The 15878-nt window shown below is 41.9% G+C and overlaps 1 protein-coding gene across 1 annotated transcript in view; it reads right to left on the reverse strand.

The window, feature by feature from the left end:
- Window positions 1-7034: 7034 nt before the first annotated feature.
- Window positions 7035-15878, reverse strand: part of LOC102081282 (scavenger receptor cysteine-rich type 1 protein M160) — a 140291-nt gene continuing 131447 nt past the window's right edge. Inside the window, 6 exon segments of the mRNA XM_025908762.1 lie at window positions 7035-8517; window positions 8597-8679; window positions 10888-11214; window positions 11424-11711; window positions 11789-12094; window positions 15217-15501. Coding sequence (XP_025764547.1) covers window positions 8380-8517; window positions 8597-8679; window positions 10888-11214; window positions 11424-11711; window positions 11789-12094; window positions 15217-15501 — 1427 coding nt within the window. The 3' untranslated portion in view covers window positions 7035-8379.

Here is a 15878-nt window from a genome sequence, read left to right on the forward strand (position 1 = left end):
TTTAACCCGGATGCTCTGCAGCCCAGAACACAAGTGAAATTTGTTCTCTGATGGTCAGTGGTTCTCACCGTGAAGGATGATTCACCTTGCTTGTTAACAGTCCTAGTGAGAGGCAGGTCAAACGGCAAAGGCACTTCATCCATATTTATGATCTCATCCGGTCCGATGGAATATTTGTTTATCTTTCTTAGTGTGAATTCGCGGAAGTTTGTTATTTTTCCGCATAGTCGGGAGGGAGTTGCTGACACACAGTCGTCCGCGCCCTGATGGACAGTCCTTTTCGTTTCATAAATCTGTGACACCAGGATGGCCCACCTCTGAAATTTTCTCTCTTCATTTCGGTGGCGACTGGTTTGGCCTTTAGTCGGAGCTGCACACCTCGTCCGTTTGCTCTCTGTGTGTTCACCCAGTCTTCAATAAAGTCTTCAAGTTTGGGCCATCTGCTCTTATTTCCTCTGAAAGCTTTTTCCGTCTTTTTGGACGGAGCCAGTTCTTCACGCTGGCGTCTCCAACATCTCACCATTGATTCGTTTATACCAAGGGTACGTGCAGCAGCTCTATTTCCCTCGCTGAGAGCCAAATCGACTGGCTTTAATTTAAAAGCTGCATCATATGCATTTCTTTTGTTTGCCATACTGAGGGTTTGTGAATGAAAGCTTCCTTTGCTCCTGTAATACTCGCCTTGCTCTTGTTAATCTAGTTTGTTTTTCGCGCTAATTCGTACGGCACTTCTTTGCCTGGCGGACGGACATGTGACCAACGTACCACTCTTTTCCCCCGATACTGTGTGTCTGATCACATGCCCTTCTGCCAGGCAAAGTAGTGCCGTACAACAGCGGAACAAACCAAAACAAATCCTCTTACGATATCACAAAAATGATGAAAAATCCATAGAAAAGCCGCACCTGACTAAAAGCCGCAGGGTTCAAAGCTTGTGGAAAAAGTAGCGGCATATAGTCCGCAAATTACGGTATCTACCATTATATTAAGGAAAAAAATTGTGCCACTTGTTGTATGAACACATGTTGATCTGTACTGCTTGAAAATGTAATAATTAGGATCAATAAGTAACATTTGAATGTGTTAGGGCCAACGGTGACTAGTCCAACATAGGGTTAATTCAGCTTGGCACTGCTAAAGTATGCGCATAAGACCCTTTCTCGGCATTTATCTGCATTTAACTGTACTATCCCACGGCATGTACAGCCCTTTCAATGCCTATATGGGAAAATAAACCTGGCCTTCGCTGAGCATGTACCTGGGATTCTGGTTCTCACCTCAGACGCCAGAAGGCGAGAAAACCCCTTATTGAGCAGTTTATTTCTGGCATGCACCCCCGACTAAACTGTCAAATTGATTAACTGTTAACTGCCTTTTTGCTGAGTTTCAGACTCACTGTGGGACCCAATTTAATGATGGATGTAAAACTGGTTCTCGAGAAGCTATGGTGTAGATCAGGGGTAGGCAACCTTTCTGATGATGAGTGCCATCTAAAATTTCCTCAGAAGTCAATGTGCCATATGATTGCATTAGCAATAAAATTAATAATGCTCTATATTAACAGTTACACAGTATATAGAACAAGAATTATATTTGTTTGCAGATGTTGGCAGCTATCAGCGAATAGTTATCAGCTATTTTGAAACAAAAAAAAGACACTTTTTTTTATCCATAACAGCAAATGAACTGTACAACAGAAACTGCAAATGTTATTTATTGTCTCCTCACAACAATGATAAGAAAAATAAACTGGGCCAATATGGCATGTTTGTTAATACAGAGATACACATGTTAATGTGATCTCTGGTCTCCCACTCAGAGACACAGGTCTCCAAGTGTCCAGCATTCAGACGGATACCTGAGGACACTCATGTGAGAGAAAATCTGCTCACACAGATATGTAGAGCCAAATACTGTCAATAAGGCCTCTGCAATGTTCTGAAGACAGTTAAACTTGTCAGGTAGTGACAGCTCCTGAAGCATTTGAAGTGTCGGAATGTGGAAATTTCAACATCGGTTGAAAAAACTGCCAGCTAGCAACGTCCCTCTCACCGGTAGGTATTTTTAGCCAGTTACAAGTTGAATCTGGTAGTTGGGGTTGTTAGCTAAGATACCGTCATTGAGAAGCGGCACAACTAATGTTTCTATGTGAGCTCATTTGTGATGTGCACTGCTAGCCCGGACATTTATTTTTTAATGCACCCTCTCAAATTAACTCACTGCGTGTCGTGTTCAGGGCTGAACTGGGACAAAAAATGGGCCCGGGCATTTTGACTAGAGACCAGCCCACCAGGTATTAAAGCCATAAAGCCTTTGAATGAAAACAAACACTGTTGTGACAGTGATGTACTCTGTCTTATTGCTATATGTATGATTTCTATACATTTTACATCAGATAAAAACTTTGACTGTAAAATTCAGATAATTATTTAATAAAAGCTAGACATTTTAAATGAGAATAAGAAAGAAAAGTATTTCTTTGTCCCCCCCTTTCTCTGTTAATGCCCTACCTGGCCCCCTGGCAAAACTTTCCTAGACCCGCCCCTGCACAGTTACCAGCTGTCAGCTACTTAGAAAAGGATCCTGGTGTTATTTGTCTCTCAGAAACAGTTCATAACTTCCCTTCAACTCATTCATGTCACCTAAAAGGTAAACCTGTTTCTCCATCACCTGTTCAGCTCTGATGATTCAGTAAGGACATCTCCTGGTTCCATCTTCATGTTTCCCTCTCACCACATATACAAACCAATATCATGACCAGCAGCTTTTACAGCTGTGGCTCCAGCAAACATCAGATGATACTAGAAATTAATATTAAATAAATTCTAACAACAGCTGATCAAGCTTAAACGTGCTGCTGTTGTTTAGCGTGACATCCGCTGGTTTCCTCTTTCTGGTGCAAAGTGGGCGATAAATAAACAAGAGAGAAAAGCCGATCAGCTGATCAGTTTCATGATTGAAGTAACAACAGGAGAGGGAGGGGGAGAGAATGAGAGAAGAGGAGGCAGCTGTCAGCATAAAGACGCAGAAAAACTCCAGCTTTGTGTCTTGTGTGTTCTAGCTGAAGTACTGGACAACCTGCGTTCCTTTTCAGCTCAATACGAAACGCGTAATATTTTCTCTGAATACGGGATGATTCCGGTTTTTTACGGGACGGTTGGCAACTCTACTAACTAACCTTATGAATAAAATAAAGTTCACTATCAGTAACATCATAGCACCCACCCAGCTGTATAGCAACTCCGTCGTGCTAGCTAGTACGCAGTAAGAGTTATTGTAACTGACGGTAAAAAGTCAGCACAACGAAAATAAACTCCACCTAAACTTGGTTTATATCTGACCCAGATAGACTGCAGGTCATAACTTCTTACCTGAAGTTCAGTTCAACTGACACTCGGGTCTCTCCTCCTCCTGCCTCCCCATTCCCTCATCCACCTGCTGGCCTCTGTGGTAGCTCCGCCATAGCCACCACCAAACAACTGAGTTATTTGCCAGCATCTGGCCAATCCACCACCTTTCATTGTTTATACCGTTACCCCCCAAAAAAACAACATCAGCCCATAAAAACGAAAAATCACCATCGTCCCCCTGGGCAAATGCCCGATGGCCAGTCCAGCTATGGTCGTGCCATCAGTTAACCCTTCTGGCACGCGTGCCCAGGGTTGCCGACCCCTGGTGTAGGGTCAGAAAGGATGTATTAAAAGATGAAGATGTACCCACCGGCTCACTCCTTGGCGGCTGCTTATCGGGGCATGGAGCCTGGGGCTCGCTCGGGCCACTTCGGGGATGGGGTGCCCTCGGCCTCTCGGCCCGGGGCTCGGTCACTCAGGCACAGCTGGCTGCCGGCGGAGCTCACGGGCACGTCACTGCAACCCCCCCTGGCTTCTGCTCCGCGGCTGCTGAGTGACCCCTCATCTGGGACTCTCCTCAGCTCTTTCTGGGATAGTGGCGCGGCTGCCCCTCTGTTGGTCTTCCTTGGTCTCTTGTGTTCTGAGGGCCTCTGGACGTCTGGAGTTTTGATCTCCTCCATACCTGCTTCATGCCCTGGAGGTCGGGGCAGTGGCTCCCCACACCCTCTAGCAGATCATTACATGAAGGAACCTTTTAAAAACAAGCGCGTTCATGCTCACAGGTGTACACACGGGTGATCACACACACAAACTACACCCTTTTTGGCTCCTACCTCAAAGCACACTGTGCGCTGTCGATCTCACGTGCTGCACAATAATGTTTAATATTTAGTATTTACTGTCATATTCCCATATATCATTGTGATCTTGTTTATTACTCGTCTTCTTCTGCTTGCTTTCTTTTTTCTTTCTCAACAGGTGATCCAGGTGATCGATATGTATTTTTTTTTTTGTCTGCTTATTCTGTTGGTTTTTGTTTTTTGCCCTTTTTCCCCGTCCCTCTTCTCAGGTTTTTTTTTTTTTTCTTTCCCTCTTTCTTTCTCCCCTTTCTTTCCACCAGTCAAGTCTGTCCCGTATTCAGCAAGTGAAAATAAAATAAACAATAAAAGGTGAATCAGATGGACCATTACGGCAAGGCTGGGATGGTCCATTTGGTAAAGTAAATCCGTTGGGCATCTTTCTTCGCCTTTAGACAATAATTCTGATGGCAAAAGAACCAAACGGGACAGGTTTAAAAAAAAAAAAAAGATGAAGATGAAAAGGAAGAACAAAGGATGAAAGGGTACCCAACTGCAGGAGAAGGGATCGCTGATCCTATATAAGAGGAAGGATGATATGCCCCGGACTGCTGCTCTCCTGCCTGTCATTTGTGTGTCTTTGCTGTGCGTGCTTTAAGGCTCTACATGTGACGGTTGCTTCTTGTTCTATATGTTATTCTTGCTGTAAATGTACAGTTTTATGCTGTTTATATGACATTGTTAATTAACTCTGTTCTAATGCCATGTCACTAATACATTTTCGTATAAAAACGCATCTTTTTCTCTCTATTTTGGCCTTCCGTCCACACTAAGACAGCATTTTTGGTCAAGGAAAATGGAGCTTTTTGAAAACGCTCTCCAACATGGATTCATTTGAAAACGTCATTCACATAGATTACTGGTTAAAATTTCGAATTAATAAGTCGAAATTTTGACAATCAACAGAAAATTTCACTTACAGATTTTTATATAAGGTTTTTAAAGCTGTGGGGTTAATTTTTAACTAACATGAGCCGAGAGGCAGCAGCAACACTAGGCTAACACTAGCTAGCTAGCAAGTTCATAAACCTGGTGCTATTTTAGCGCTATTAATCCATTTGGAGCGCAGAATAACTCAAAATCACTGAAATGTCTCTGTTAACACATTCTGGGCAGTTAGTCCAAAGTTTGTCTATTCTGCGCTCCAGATGGGTTGATTGTGTTAAAAATTATAATCGCGTTAATCTTGATGACGGCGTTGACAGCCGTACAACAAACAAAAACTGAAGACATTATGATACAGACTTATAATTGGCACCTATGTGTTTTCTAAATTCTATCACACACATATACGTGAAAAGCGAGAGCGAGGGCCCTCGGTGCACCTGCTTGCTGCTGCTGTGCTGAAGTCTCGCATACGACCTTTCGAAAGGGGAGGGGGCGGGCTGCTTCCAAGTAGTGCACATTTCATTCATAATGTTGTCAATCAAAGCCCATTATGTATTCATGACTGAGTATTCGCCCAGGGCACCAAACAGGCTAGGACCGCCCCTGAGTGTAAAATTAAAACCATTAGAAGATGGACAAGAAACGTTCAAAGCCATCAGGTGCTCAGTTTCGTAAAAAGAGAAAAGAAGAGGAGGAGAAACGAGAAAAAGATACAGGTAAGCAGATGTGTCATTGGATAATGGCACATCTGCCTGAAACAATCAGAATCAGAATCAGAACACTTTATTAATCCCTATGGAAATTATGTGGGTTACAGTTGCTCCAAGAAGAAATGGTAAAAATAGTAACAGTAACAGACTAAACTCCAAACAATACATTATGTTACAGATTTTACAAATTTAAGAAATAGCACAGATCACTCAATTATAAATATCAAGGATTAACAGAGGTGATTATACATACATATCAAGAAAATTGACAAGAATATTACAGAGTAGAAAAAAGCATGTGTAAAAAGGGTGTAAACACTACTGCAGTGTTTACAGTGTGTTAGATGGAGGAGTTGTACAGGGAGATGGCCACAGGTAGGAATGATTTCCTGTGTTGTTCAGTGGTGCTTTTTGGTAATCTCAGTCTCTCACTGAACGTGCTCCTGTGACTAGCCAGCATGTCATGGAGTGGGTGGGGTATTATCCAACATTTGCCTCTCAGACACCACCCTAACAGAGTCCAGCTCCATCCACGAAACATTAATGGCTTTGTGGATCAGTTTATTTAGTCAGTTGGCATCTGTGACCCTCAGCCTGCTGCCCCAGCATGCATCAGTATAGAGGATAGCACTCACCACAACAGAGATACAACAAGATAACATTAATTAGTAGGGATAGTGAAAACTTCTGTTTACGTTTGTTAGGCACTTGGAGTGTTCGCCTAGGGCGCCAAACAGGCTAGGAGCACCACTGGTCACAGTTACTGAATGAGTCCAACAGACGTGTTTTCACACTGAAGCAGATCTGCTTTAAAGCTAATCCAAGATCAACTGTTAATATCTTTGATTTCCTGATTGAGAGGATGAAGGCTAAAGGGGACAAAGAGAAGGTCCAGAAACTGGAGGAGATGGAAAACGCAGTCGATGAAGGAACCAGAGAAGCAGAGCGATACAAAAAGACATTTTTCAAAAACCAACAGCTGAGAGCAAAGTTAGGAAACTTTACCCACTCAGACATTATTAAGGGGACATAACATTTGACCTCTCTGCACCTTTTGCTTCATTCTGTTTAATAAAGTGTTTTATACTCTGTGAAATAATGATGAATTTATTCTGTTAATCTTTTAAATAAAATTGTCACAATGTGGGCATATTTAAAAAAGTCATTTACAAATGATATGAAACTAAAAAAAGCATCCCAAACAAGAATCCATAATGCATATACGATTATCCTGTTTGGTTTTTATTCAAGAAGAGAATTTGTTCCACAGTGCGCCTTCGAGAAAATCCTATCACACGGAACAGAAGAGGCTGAAGTACCATTTGATAAGGTGTGAATATACAGCGCTCTTGGTCACCAATAAGTGGAGTGGGTGCAGGGCATGTTATACAACGTGCCACATTCACCATGTTTTAAGTGCTTTCACACACCAATGGATGCATCGGAGAACCACCAACCTTCAAATTAGCAGATATTATAACTGTGCTATAGCTGCACCAAAAGGTTTTTGCCTTTGGAGGTAATGTGATTGATTTGATAGGGTTGCCCTTCCTTCACACCCTGTGTCTACAGAGAGAATTAAACCAGTGACCTTTTTCTTGCTGTGCAAATGTGTCAACCACCACACCATTAGCAGAAAACTCAGTTTGTGACCTTTCTCTTTTTCTTCCATAAACTTTTCCTCCACCATTTCCTTCTCAGCTTTCCAAATTGGGATTGTGTAGGTTGGGTCTGAGACACCTGCAAACTGTCTGAAGTGAGCATTGTCTTCCTAAGATGACGAAAACCACCAACCATGAATTCTCTCACCCAAAAAGTGAAAGTAAAACACAGTTAGTGTAGATCACGTGACCGGCCAGACGAATCAAATGTTGGCACAGTGCTTCTGAAGCACTATCTTGTTGTTTGTGGCTGTTCTGACACATGCGCCGATGCTTCAGCTTCCAATGACTTCAAATCACTAGTTTTTTGTAAACAGTTTGTAAAAACACAATTGTGAATATTCATGCACTGTACATGTTAAGCACTGCAGTAGGAGTGAGAAGCCTTTTTTGTTGAGATGTTTTTTTCTCTTGTCTGTTAGTTGGGAGATAAGGTTAGATATCTGTCTTTTGTTTTTTAAAACTTTCAGTTAGGGAACATTAGAGACCTTGTTTGTTGTTTTGGCATCGCTCAGCACTGAAGCTAATAAACTGCTACTTAGCATTTTCAGTTACTGTGTTGTCGGCCTTTTGGCGTGGTTTGAGTGGGGAGTTATGTTCAGGTGAACCCAGGCCAAGGATGTAACATTAAATTGTTGTTGCATGTTACCAGATGTAATCCAGTGGCACATGGTATAACAATATCAGATTTAAAGAATAAACAATGACTTAATTTAATATACAACATGAAATTAGAGCGTTGTTGAAATTAAAAATGAGCCTGACGTCCTGATTGCCTGATATGTTTGTTGGATGACATTGTGCTTTCCCCTCTAGTTTAAAATGAAGCGATACATCAGTGAAGTGAGTACACAGGTTTATAATCAATTGAAAACTGTTGTGTTAACTGTTATGATACTTATTTTTCAGAAATTCAATTGGATTTGAGATGAGCTCCTTTGAGGCGGTGACTTTCATCTTCAGCTGATCCTCCCTCTGCTCCGTGATCACTGTAGTTGTAGTAAACCACGTCAGTGTTCTCCTTTCTTCTCAGCTTCTGCTCCCTGCTGGCCTGCAGAGACATCACAGATCAGACTGACTGCATTGATCCTCTCATCAGTTCATTATCAGCTACAAAGATGTTTCAGTACCTTCCAGGAGAAATAAAGGGCAGTAATCACAATCAGGAGAATCAGCAGCAGGACGACTCCTGTGATGGTATGAACTGTTGGAGCTGTTGGATGGAACAAAGTTTAATGAGTCCAGTAGTTTAAATTATTACACTGAACCTGAATAAAATATTTGATTGATCTCTGAGAAGAAACGGAGTCATTTTTACAGCTGGTCAAACATAAGAATAGTAATATAAGAATATGTGAAATGAAAGAAATATGTTAATCAGACTAAAATGGTGATACACATCTCTAATTATTTGTTGAAAGTGCAAATATATCTTCATTGAAATATTACAAATATAATTTTAATTACATATTTGAGATACTGTACTGTAGTATAAAAAGGTATTGGGACAGTTTTGTTTCGGTACACCATCACAGTGGATGTTTAAATGAAATCAAGTTTAGCTAAACAGTAAACTAAAGCATTAACCAAGTATTCACTTACAAACATGTTAATCCACATTTTCAGAATAAACAAATTTCAAATATATAGATTTTTTTTTTTTAAACTCATAAAAATCCTTTGCAGTCACTGGCTGCCTGAAGTTGAGGACCCAAGAGCATCACTCACTAAATCCTGGATCCCCTCCCTGAGATGCTCTGCTTGTGGGTTATTCTGAAAAGTTCCTCTGCTGGGTTGACATTAGGTGGCTGTTTTGGTTGTTAAAGAATCACCCATCTTTTTTCCTGAAAAAACTCTTGGGTTACTTTTTCAGTTTCCTTTGGCTCATTATCCATTTTCACTGTGAAGCACTTTTTGGTTTGTAGGGATTCAGTGAACCTAAACATAAGTCCTGAGACCACTGCGATTTTGGCAAATGAAAACTCTGGAACGCAACATCAGGTGTGGGTCGTCATGCACGCCGGGATGTCCTTATGTATCATAGTAACATGGTGAGTTATTAGCAGATTAACCCTGGTTCTGAGTCCTGAATGAAGTATCTGAGTATTAGGTAGGTGTAGGAAGTGCACCTGAAAATGGCTGAGGGATGCATGACAGATGAGATAAAGCTTGTTTAGGGCTGTGCGATATGACCAAAATCTCATATCCCGATATTAAGACATTTATCGTCCGATAACGATATAAATCACAAAAATGTAACATTTTCTGTAAATTCTGTGAATCTCGGGCATCTCGACTTGCGTGAAGTGTTTCCAGCTGGGCGTCACGTACCTGGAGTCGAGTGTTTTAACTGATGCATGACACGATACATTTTTAGACATAAGTTGTAACGGCCGCTGTTTTCTTTGTGAGTACTTATTACACAGCGTGCTGTGGGGAAAAGCCTGTTCTAACGTTTGAGTCTAAGGTTTATTTTTTAGCACCTGACGACTCTTTTTTGCTTCTCATCCGTAAATACTCTGCATCTTTCACGTGATTCAGTTTATTTTGAAAAGTCTCAACAGGATCTTGAGCTTTATTGTGAAAGGTTTATGTGGAAAATAAACAAGCCGACGCGTGGTGGTTTTACCGTCGTTGTTGCTAACGACAACGCATAAAAACAAGTGCTTGTCCGTCTGTAATGTGGTTATATTAAATATAAGAGAAAGAGAGAACTTTAGGAAATTAATATAGCCACTACAGTGACCATCAAAATAATGAAAAAATATTACCGTAAACAGTTTATTTTGCGACACCGCGAAACAAATGATAGCGTAAAATGAAACGATAGATGTTTTTATATCGTCATCCGATATATATCGTTATATCGAACAGCCCTAAGCTTGTTTGTTTCTCAGAGCTGACCGCACTCAGAACCAGGCTTATCCAGGTGATGAAACGTGATCTCTCCTCCATTTATAAGGCTCATACACAAAAATTAGATGTTAGGAATTTTCCTTATGTGAACCTGCCGTATAACCTACACACACTGAGCATGTTAAGTTTTTACAAAAAAAATTTTATCCCCAGAAAGCCCACTGTGAGGAAAAAATGTAGAGGACATCAAGCGGCGATGAGCTAGTCCTGATCCTGGGTGCATGACATTCTCAGGAGAAGGCGGCAGCAGGGTGAATTTCCTAGTCTGATCCAGGAGTTGAATTTTTCATCCATATTTCAGGATTTCAGTGGGGTAGCAGATTTAGGACCACACATGAGAAGGCAAAGAAATAATTTCAAAGAACTGATTGTGAGCTGTTCTGTGACACAACAACAAACAAATATTCTGCCATGTTGAACGCTTTGACTGTTTCACCACTCTGCAATGCTGTGATTGGTCAAATGTGTTTATATGCATCCAAAACATCAGAAAAATTCAGCTTACCTGAAACAGCAACAGACAGCAGGCGGCTCTCAGAGGAGAAGTTATGAGAGAAAACGTAGACGTGATAAACACAACTGTAGTTTCCTTGGTGGGCGGGCTCTGCAGCAGGAAACAGGAAGTGGGCAGAGTGATTGACAGCTGGCTGGGTGTAGCTGTATGTGGTGTTTGAGGAGGTGAAGGTGAGCTGGAAGGAGCCTCCTGGGTACTGTGGCTGGATGGAGCAGCTGATAGTGAAGTTGGAGCGGCTGGACACCTGAAGCCCCTGCTGCTGGGCCTCAGAGACCCCATCCATGGAGAACGCATGGATGTTTGGCTGAATTAGCAGGTCTGTAAACACACAGATTCTACAAGGTCACCTTACATCAACCTTTCATTCAAACAATGAGCACCAAACACAGAGTATAATGCTTCCTCCAAGTGTGTCCTGGAGGGTCTGAATCTTTCTCAATCTTTACAATCAAGAGCACTAAGCAAACATATTCATGACAGAAAGCATGTGACAGGTATAACATGGATGATGTCAGTGGTGAGTTTACCTGAGCAGGTGAAATTCATAATCATTAAAGAGTATTCTGATGTTGCACACTCCCTCAGAGCAGATCCAGATTGAACACAGTCAGGTTTGAGTCTCCAAACAGATCTGAGCAAGGACTCATTTCTAGCCTCCACATAATCAAGAGAACCACAGTGCAGGTGTTCACAGATTACGGCTGCTTTGCCCAGGATCCACTCAGAAGCTTCCACTGGTCTCCACTCTCCCAGTTTCAGCTCCAGTGATCCTGCACAGCGACTGGCTCCTCCCACTAACCTGACATCATCAGGCTCTAACAGAAAGCAGAGAGTCATTAGTGAAAGAACAAAGTGAGTTTGAACCACATCAAAGCTGCAGCTCCTCTTCTACCTGAGCAGGTGAGTCCAACAGCTTTGCCAGGTGAGCAGCTGTTTCTAGCTGAGCCTGAGCTTCTACAGTCCAGGAGAGCAGACTCATGGCCTCCACACTGGAACTCTTTGCTCCACACTGGAGCCTCCACTTCTCCATAGAGCGCCCCCTGGAGGACCAAAGGAGGCCCACAGCCGAGCTCCCTACAGACCACCTCTGCATCCTGCTGGTCAAAGTCAGCTTCACACACTGAGGACCATCTCTGGTTAGACTTCACCTCCAGTCTGCCTGAACACAGACTGGAACCATTCAGCAGCCTGACAGAGTCTGGAGACATCAGAGAAGATCAAACAGAGAGATCAGACACAGCAGACACACAAGGAAAATATTTTTTTCTGAGACTAACTTGGAGGTTTTGGGACTGTGGGAGGAAGGCAGAGTAGCCACAGAGATACAGAGAGAGGGAACAGACCACCTCTGCATGGAAGTAGATCAACCTGGAGTTGGCTGGTGGTGCTTTCACAGTTAAATGGTGTGCAAGCACCAATAGAAAAAGGAGAACACTTAAAAAAATACTTCTTATGGGGGGCTAACCTCGGCTAAGATGAACACTTCTGCTAACATTAGCCCAGTCTGATATCAATGTCACTAATTAACTTTAGTGACCACTCCTACTGCAGCACTCAATATGTACAATGCTTGAATATTCGCAATGATCTATTTACAAAAAAAATAGTAATGTGAAGTCATGACCAGATATATCTCGCATTGAGAAGGCTATTTCTTTTTGGCAATTCAGATCAGCCAGATGACCAGACAGACAGTTGATGCAGAGTAACTTATAAATATTTGTATTTTTATTATGTTTATGTATATTCCCTTTCAGGTCTGGAATAATATCGTCTGTTGTGAAAAGTCTCTGCCTTAAACATGCACAAGGGGAACCACAGAGAGAACAATATGGGGATGGAATGGATGTGCAAATGCGTCTGCATAATGACCGAATATATATTGTTTATTTATCCTGGTAAAAAGTCTCATTAACGTTAAGCATCTCTTAAATGGAGACCTGGCTAAGCAGGAAAAGTCAAGGTCAACTTTATTTATATAGCACATTCCAAACGCCCCATGCTGCACAAAGTGCTTTACAAACTGAAATGCAACTACCATAAGTAAAATGAACAACAATGATGCAATAAAATATAAAACAGAAGGAATAATACAATAAGACAATAAAATCAACTGAAACAACAACAACTAGGACTGTTAAAAGAAAACATGTTTCAGTCAAGCTGTGCTAAAAGCCAGACCATAAAAATGTGTCTTCAGTAAAGATGTAAAAAGTTCCAGCATTTATACGAATCTAACAGTTAGAGGCAGACTATTCCAGAGTCTGGGACCTGCCACAGAGAAGACTCCATCGCCACAAGATCTAAGTTTAGACTGTGGAATGAATAGCATTGGATTTTAACCAGACCTCCTGGTTCTTTCTGGAGCAAAAATAAATAGACACTCAGAAAGATAAGAGAGGGCTCAGCCATTTAGTGATTTAAAAACCAAGAGTAATATTTCAAATTGGATCCTGTAAGAAACAGGAAGCCAGTATAGAGAAGCCAACACTGGGGTTATATGCACCTTTCATTTTGTACCAGTCAGCAGACGAGCAGCTGCACTTTGGACCAACTGCAGATGATAAATAGAAGCCTGGTCTAAACCAAAGTACAGAGGATTAAAGTTGTCTAGTCTGCAAGTAATGAACAGATCATTAACACGTTTAAAGACATAAGCTGGCAGGTATGGCTTTACTTGGCTAGCTGTCTCAGATGAAAAAAGCTAGATTCGACTACTGCGCTCACCTGTCTACACAGTTTAAAGGAACCATCAAGGCACACACAGAGGTTTTTAACATTTGTCTAGAACCTAGCATTAGCATTCACATACATTGACAAGTTCAAATGAGGAGTTTTTGGAGGTGCTCTGGAAAACAAAGGCTGTGTAAGGGTGAAGGTACTAATGAACCCTGGCTAAGCTGAGCTGTTAACACTTGTGGCCAGTCAGTCACTGGGGGATGTGACAGTGGCAACCAAAGAAGCTGCTGCTGGTTGTTCTAGTGCAGAGGTTCCCAAAGTGTGGGGCCCGCCCCCTAGGGGGGCGCAGAGCCATTGCAGGGGGGCGCGGTATGAAAAAAAAAAAAAGAATGCTTGGACACTGCTAGCATAATGGACAGGTTTTTAACGGGGCTCCCACACAAACGCAAAGCAGGAGATGAAGCATCGCTGAATATGTCTCCAAACCAACTTCCTTCCAGGCCAAAGACTAGAAAATATGGTGAAGCATATCTTCCCTTTGGCTTCACCTGCACAAGTGCCAAGGTAGGTCTCCCCTGCAAAATTAGTTTTCCCTGCGTCGGGAGCAGCGCTGGGCTCTCCAAATCACGGACAAACAGATTCCCACATTCTTGATTTTTAGTTCACAAACACTTCTTGTAATAACTAACTACTCCTGACATTTTGGAGATGTTAGCTCTTTATGCAGTAAAGTTACAGTGGGATACAAATAATATCAGGCTGATCCTGCCACGATTTGTTTCCCCGGTTCAAATCACGGACAAACAGTATCCCACAGCTGTTTTTGTTTTTGAACCCATTTTGCACAGAGAGGCATTTTTTGAAAAATGTATTGACAGCAATGTTGAATATTATTACACAGGAAAAAAACAACTACACGTAAAATAATCACACCGTGACGCCTCTGCCTTTCTAAATAGAGGGACAGTAACTGCGTGTGTGTATGTAAGCGTGTAAAACCTGCAGATAGTCAGATTAACAGTATTTCGTCTCTATCTGCCATTCTGCAATTCATCTCATGTAAACAATAACGTGGCGCACAGCGTGACGTGAAAAGAGGCACATAGCTTTGACGTTGCGTGACGAACTCTGTAATCCTCGTCCACACGTAAACGCAAAAAAGGAGTTTTAAATAATCTCCGTTTTCGGTGAATCGAAACGCCGTTTACGTGTTGACGAAAAGCCCAAACGCATAGAAACAGCTGCGTTTTCAAAAATACCCGTGTAGGTGTGGACGCAGCGTAAAAGAGTTAGTAGTATATTTTATTACTACCTGTAATTTATTGCCGTTTACTTGTATTTGCTTAATTGTTTACTAAATGTTTGAGGTGTGAAATAAACCGCAATGGAGTTTGTAAACAAAATATGGGTGTGTGTGTTTGGAGGATGTGTTTGTGCGGGGGGGGGTTAGGTGGTGGGGGGGCGCGAACATTTTTCTTGTAAAAAAGGGGGGCCTGGCAAAAAAAGTTTGGGAACCACTGCTAGTGGACTCCTGAAGCTCTGCTTTGCCAGGCTGCTGAAGATTGTCTGGCAGTCTAGGTGATGTGTGTGTCTACCTGACACATTACTGTCAGTGTAACGTGATAATATTGATAGGCTTACCTGAGCACGTGAGATACAGAGAGAAGGAAGACAACCAAAGTTGTAAGCATTCTTTTATAGCTGATCCAGACTCAATGCAGTCGGTTTGGATCTTCCACACAGATTTCTCTGTGGAATCCTCTCGCCATTCTACTGAAACAGCAGAGCCACAGTCCAGATGTTCACAGATAACAGATGCTGCCTTTATGGTCCAGTCAGAGCCATCCATTGGTCTCCACACACCCAAATGTTTCAATTCCAGTGTTCCTGCACAGCGACTGGGTCCTCCTACCAAGCTGACAAACTCTGAGCAGAAAGCAGTGTCATAAGGAAAGAAGTAAAATTACGTTTGAAAAGATTAAAAACTTGACTGCTGATGGCGCTTCTGTAAATCATCACTCCTCTCTGAATACTTCTTGTAGCTGTAGAAGTATAGTTTAGGATTTTGACTGAAGCTCAGCTGAGGACTGAACGAACTCTCTCTGCTTGATTAGTAAGAAATTTTCTTTCAGCCTTGAAACATCTCAGTAACCTGACTCTGGCCTTTTTTAAAATAGTTTTTTAATAGTCAGTGAGATAAATATGAGAAACACGAGTCCGCAGACTGCATATACAGAGTTAGCGGAATTGGAAGCAGGACAACCAGTAAACTTAAAGACAACCGTTACAGGAGTGCAAAAATC

The sequence above is a fragment of the Oreochromis niloticus genome, linkage group LG7, assembly GCF_001858045.2.
Source record: "Oreochromis niloticus isolate F11D_XX linkage group LG7, O_niloticus_UMD_NMBU, whole genome shotgun sequence".
Classification (NCBI taxonomy): Eukaryota; Metazoa; Chordata; class Actinopteri; order Cichliformes; family Cichlidae; genus Oreochromis; species Oreochromis niloticus.